The sequence below is a fragment of the Dermacentor andersoni genome, chromosome 9 (genome assembly GCF_023375885.2).
Source record: "Dermacentor andersoni chromosome 9, qqDerAnde1_hic_scaffold, whole genome shotgun sequence".
Classification (NCBI taxonomy): Eukaryota; Metazoa; Arthropoda; class Arachnida; order Ixodida; family Ixodidae; genus Dermacentor; species Dermacentor andersoni.
In genome coordinates, this window is record NC_092822.1 from 31,599,001 (window position 1) to 31,605,000 (window position 6,000).

The 6,000-nt window shown below is 42.2% G+C and overlaps 1 protein-coding gene across 1 annotated transcript in view; it reads right to left on the minus strand.

The window, feature by feature from the left end:
* The window catches only part of mfr (ferlin family C2 domain-containing myoferlin misfire), a 375,605-nt gene that overhangs the window by 83,776 nt on the left and 285,829 nt on the right, over positions 1 to 6,000 (minus strand). The window contains exons 7-9 of the mRNA XM_050175214.3: positions 4,683 to 4,833; positions 2,672 to 2,729; positions 999 to 1,130 (exon numbers count right to left, since the gene is read on the minus strand). Coding sequence (XP_050031171.2) covers positions 999 to 1,130; positions 2,672 to 2,729; positions 4,683 to 4,833 — 341 coding nt within the window. The remainder of the gene's footprint in view (positions 1 to 998; positions 1,131 to 2,671; positions 2,730 to 4,682; positions 4,834 to 6,000) is intronic.

The window sequence follows — 6,000 nt, forward strand, 5'->3', positions numbered from 1 at the left end:
ATGTTAGTGACACTATGCACTGTATAATCCGATTTTGTTTTTCGACCTGCCATTCTTACGTACTCCAACATGTAATTTTGCTTTTTCTAATTTGTTCTTCAATTTTTCTCCTTCTGTCTCTCTTACTTTAGTTTTATCTAGTTTCTCAATATTGCTTACTGCCAATATATTGCTTATTTATTACTGTATCTACGTATATCTGTATCTCATTATTTATCATTACTGCAATTGTACCTATTGAGCTGCCGTTGCTTGCCAAATGAACTTTTAAGTCAACCACGAACAGGAGGTCCCAATTCAGTTTTAACTATGGGACCTCCTTGTGTATACCTCTATCTGTATAGTTTTTTATGTAATAATAAAAATTGATTGATTGATTGATTGATTGATTGATTGATTGATTGATTGATTGATTGATTGATTGATTGATTGATTGATTGATTGATTGATTGATTGATTGATTGATTGATTGATTGATTGATTGATGATTCAGCTCTGTATCATGACCTTATTTTTATGTAGTACACAAACGTGCTTAGCGAATGCAAACTGACTTGAAACTGGAGTTCACTTGAAGGTCGCCTATCCAACGTTAAGCCTTCATATTTGACTATTTGATTATTGCTGATATTATATAGCGATCTGCCATTGTGATACGTTGTGCTGTATTGAGTTGCTACTTTGTTTTCTTCTCTCGCGAGGTTATTTTCTCTTAATTATGTAGCAAACTGTGCTATCTGCTGATGTGTGAATGGGTAAGTGGGGCCAGTCAAGCTACAGTCAATGTGACATTTTTCCGCCTCTTCCTAATCACAAGTTCAACAAACTGTATGCATTTGTGTGTGAAAATAAGCATAACCTAACCTAGCCTAAGGTGAAAAGGCCGTTGTTCAGCACGTGCTCGTGGTATAATCAGTACGCGTAGCAGTAAGCGGCCTCTGTTAAATCTGTTTGCTCCTAGTGCCACACACACACACAGACATAAAAAAAAACTTTACCTCGTTGTAGTATGGACAATTTGTTGATTCCTTAACTGAAGTATACTTCTTCTGGTCCCCAACTTGCACGCATATAACTGGATCCATGTTGAGACCGGCAAGATGTCGACCTTCAATTATCGTCACGCAGACCTGGATGTAAAAAACAAAAGAACAAAAAAACAAAAGAAGCACAAATAGATCCTTGATCATTCTAAGAATGCTATATTACTAGAGACAATAAAGTGAAGAAAAAAAAACACGCACACGTGAAACCACTTTTAATATGGACTGTGAAATTAAGAGTAAAAGAGTTAGTAAAGTTGAACAGAGAGGAATTTGCCTCCGGCGGTAGCCGAGCTCACAACATGCGCATGGTATGGGTGAAGCTCTACAACTCGCGCGTGCAGAATCGCACCCGTTAGGTCGAGGTTGTGGGTTCGGTGCCCACCAGCAGAGAGCTGTATTTTCTTCCACTTATCTTTCCTATATTTTTTAGCTATAGTTACCACATCTTAATCATGGAAGAATTTAAGCTTGCCTCCGCTTTTTCTTTAGTTTATTTGTTAGCTTCACATAGTTGTTACTATTAGTCGAACTCCTCTGTTGCTCTTGCTAACTGCATTGCAGAGTGACACTGCACTTCTTGTCTATCGGTCTTACAAAAATCCCTTCTCTTATTGATGAGTTAGCTGCTCGATGTCGATGCATATAGGAGGGAATTTCCTCGTTTCGATGTAGTTTTTTTTCGTTAATGTAATGAAAACATTGAGAACGTGGTCCACGCAGCTGAAGAGCTAACTTAAACAGCGAGAACAACACCAACTTACGCTCACTTGCCTTTGCGTAATCTAGGAAAGCACTATGCACTCTAATACTGGCATGCACTCGCGTACAGGACTCGCGTACAAGACTCGCGTTTACACACTAGCAGTGAGGACGGTTTAAAAGTTCGCGCATGAAGAAAGAGCCTTTCAGTAACGAATATTAGCATTACGAAAGTTTAGCTGACTTTTTTTGATGTTAAATTGTACATAACTGGGTTATGCAAAAGGTTTCTATCACCGGCTTCCTTGATGTAAACCACGATCTGAGGCGAGTTGCAAGCGCAGTAGGGCCATTCAGTAGCTCTAATATTCTCAGAGCAGAACTTTCCAAAATGGCGCCTTGAACATGAAGTTCGCGTCATATTTGAGAATAGCTACTTCCTAATAGACTGCTAAAATTATAGGTGACCAACCAACCTAAGGTTATAACCAGTGAGTAGATAACGGGCATATCGCGCCTGTGACTCTGATGGTTGTATCTGCGCACATAACTGCAAACATCGAGCATCACATCAGATCAAGGGGACTCATTATAAATAGCGGGATCTGTCCTCAGCTATGACAGCACTCCGTTGTGTAGAGAACCACACACCTGCCGACCACCTGCAGTATCGACGCACAACATTAAAATTTCGTAATTGAAATTTATTAAACCCGAATTTAGCACAGGTGAGTTTGATACGTATTTGTGATAATGAAGCCTCCCATACTGATGTGTTTCTCTGGCTCATCTGCATTCTTAACTTTCCGGTCATACAACTTACCTAAGTTACGAGTAACGGTCGTACGAACTTACAAACGCACACAGACCCCCGCCCCCCCCCCCCTTTTTTTTAACAGATGCCACCGGCAATTGACTTTCCTCACCTGGAAATCCTGTGCTTTCAGTGCCGACGTAGCTGTGATGTCTTGCCTTAACTTGGGCCTGCGAATGGTCGAAAAGACGATTGAATTATTGTTTGGACCATAATACAGCACTGAACCAGCCGAGAATGTTGGGAATACTCAAAGATACAAGCTGAAAGAAAAAGTGCGCCAATGCACTGGTTTTTGTTAGTAATGTAGGTCTTAATCAACTTCTTTTTATTATTGAAGTACCCTAAAGGCCCATACAGGCATTACGTAGGGGTGTTGCAATAAATTAGTGATAGACACGGACTGTCACTGAGTTATATTCAGTGACAGTCCTATTAGCACATTTGTTAAAGCACATACAGCGATTAACCGTGTAGAAACTCGTCGGATGCCTTACAAAAGTCTCAAAAGTGATGCGTCAGCTTGCCCAGAGCAGTCGAAAACACGCGTAATATGAAACTGGCACTTAGTGGGTAACGGTTGCCACGCCATTTTTTACAGCCACACTTTTAGAGACGGACAAGCGAAGGAACCCATATGCCTGTCGGTGTGTAAAAAGTTGTGCTGTAAAAGATGGCTCCGTACCAACTCCCCCAATTTGCAATCCTAATGAGGTTGACACGCCCTTTCTAAATCAGTTTTGAGGTTTCGACAGCATTTTGTGTTCACACGAATACTTGTAGAGCAAGGAAGCAACGCCGCGCTCTATTAGCTTGCAAGAAGTACTCGCGATTGAGGCGTGGCGATAATTAAGGCATCTATAGTTCCAACTAGAATCCGGAATCCGCCACGGACAGCTGAGATCACGACAAGATGTTCAACGAAATTGCTGAACGTAGTCAAAAGCGAAAATTTCTACAGCCACCGAGTTGCCCCGGCCAGTTAATTACGCGGTGCAAGAGACTGATAAGAAAAGCAAGATGAAGAGTACGTCACAGTTGAATGCCCATATATTTAAAAAAAGAAAAAAATAGCCGCTACTTCATTGCCGTCGGTACTGTGTGCACTAATTAAACATCAGCTTCTCGACAAACTTCTGTTTTGTTTGTTTGTTTTAAAGAACGAAGAAAGCCGCTTCTCATGAAAGCAGCTACTGAGTTCAGGCTTCCGCATGCTTATCACGCTGCTTTTTGAGACCAAAATCATTTTTATCTATAAGCTTAAACGAAAAAGTAAATAAATTTTCTCGTATCTCTGCTCTTTGCCTCTTGGTTACTTTTGTGCTTAAAAGCATAAAATAACGTTTTGTGAAGAAAGTAACTGGAACGCCAAGGCATTTCTCCGCGATGTTCGGCAATTAATATCTCCAAACTGGTGTCATCCTCAGAATTCGTTCCAAGTGGATCCGTCTTGCGACCTCCACGGCTAAAATTTCTGAATTGCAATAGGGGCCGTAAGGTCATTAGTTAAAAAGTCAATTAGTAAACGTTTGTTGATTAGTCGATTATGCGTTTCAATGTTCTTGTGCAAGTAATGTGTAGCTCTTCGAGTAGACCAGCTCGTGAACTAGAATCTTGCTATCTAACACAGCAAACCTCAAAAAACAATTTTTGCAAGCGTTCCCTGAAACACCCTGTATATGTTCAATATCACGTGCAGGACGCAGCGGGGGAACGGGTGCTTTGTCTTATTTTGTTGTAGTACAAGCTGAACAATGACAACAAAAATGCACATCTGACACACACAGTGCTGTGTCATATGTGCCTTTCTGCTTTTTGTTCGGCTTGCACTACAACAAAATAAAAATAGCGCTGTGTGTGTCACATGTTCCTTTCTGTTGTCCTTGTACAGTTTGCGCTACAACAAAACAAGATATGCTGTACCAACAAGCCCCCATACCTGTCCCCATCGACTTTCTGTGAGGGCAGTGTACCAAAATGACCGTCATAAGCTTTGACATCCTGACTGGTCTAAGTTATTTAATAAAATAGATAGGAAAGCGAATAAAAAATAAGGAGCGGAAGCTATCGGTATACGACAACACCGTCACACGCACCAAATAAACCATCGACTTCTTTCTCACCTCGTGATGACCACGGGAGTCGTGATGGAGTACGGCGCCGTGTCCATGGCGAACGGCTCGTCGGCAAACATGGTGCTTTCGGCGGCATCACCTCCTGAGAGCAGGTACAGCGTCTGGTCGCTCAGCCGCCGCTGCAAGGACTGCGTCGATCCTGCGGAAGGACATTAAACAGAGCGTCAGGTCGCGGAACGTGTAGAAGTACGTGGCCGTAACGTTGACGCTCTAAAATGCAAGGGCACGACACACAACAATAGACACACGTTTAACGTGTAACGTTAAGGGATAAGAAAAGAACAGATTGGGTGAGGGAACAAACACGAGTGAATGACATCTTAGCTGAAATCAAGAAAAAGAAATGGGCACGGCCAGGGCATGTAATGAGGAAAGACGACAACCGGTGGTCATTAAGGGTTACGGACTGGATTTCAAGAGAAGGGAAGCGTAGCAGGGGGCGGCATAAAGTTAGGAGGGCGAATGAGATCAAGAAGTTTGCAAGGACAACATGGCCACAATTAGCACACGACCGGAGTAGTTGTAGAAGTATGGGAGAGGCCTTTGCCCTGCAGTGGGCGCAGCCAGGCTGAAGACAAACCCAAGTAGTGTCTTCTACGAATATTGTTTTATGTTCTAACGCCTGTTATGTTTCATTTGAACCCACCATGGTTGTTCAGTAGCTATGGCGTTGGGCTGCTGAGCGCGAGGTAGAAGGATCGAATCCCTGTCACGGCGGCCGCATTTCGTTGGGCGCGAAATGCTAAAACACCCGTGTACTTACAGTTAGGTGTACGTCAAAGAGCCCCAGGTGTTCGAAATTTCCGGAGTCCTCCCCTACGACGTGCCTCATAATCAAAAAAGTCGTTTTGGCACGTAGAACCATATAATTTAATTTTTATGTTTCATTTTAGTTCAAAACAATTTCTTTAGGTCGTCTAGGAGAGAGATAGGTATTATCTGCCTTTTCAAGTAGCGCAGGGAGTAACATTTGGCGAGCCGATATTGTACGATTTCAAGATACGGCGTGGCAGACTGCGCCTGAACAAGCAAATTGGAGTTTCGTGCGCCCAGTTTATTTATTCGTAAGCAGTTGTGTCCCGCATTATTGTGAAATCATAATTTGTTATCTTTGGCAGATTACTTGACAAAAGGCCATCCAAAAGATTGCAGTATACGCAGGCTGCTAATTAAAACGTTCACCGATTGAGCCTTTATTAATTAGGCTGTGGCTAAACGTACATCTGACGTTCTAGTCCAAATTTCTTTACAGGTACGTTAAGCAGATTCGTCAGTGTTCTTGCGGAAGTACGTCCTAGACGTTTTT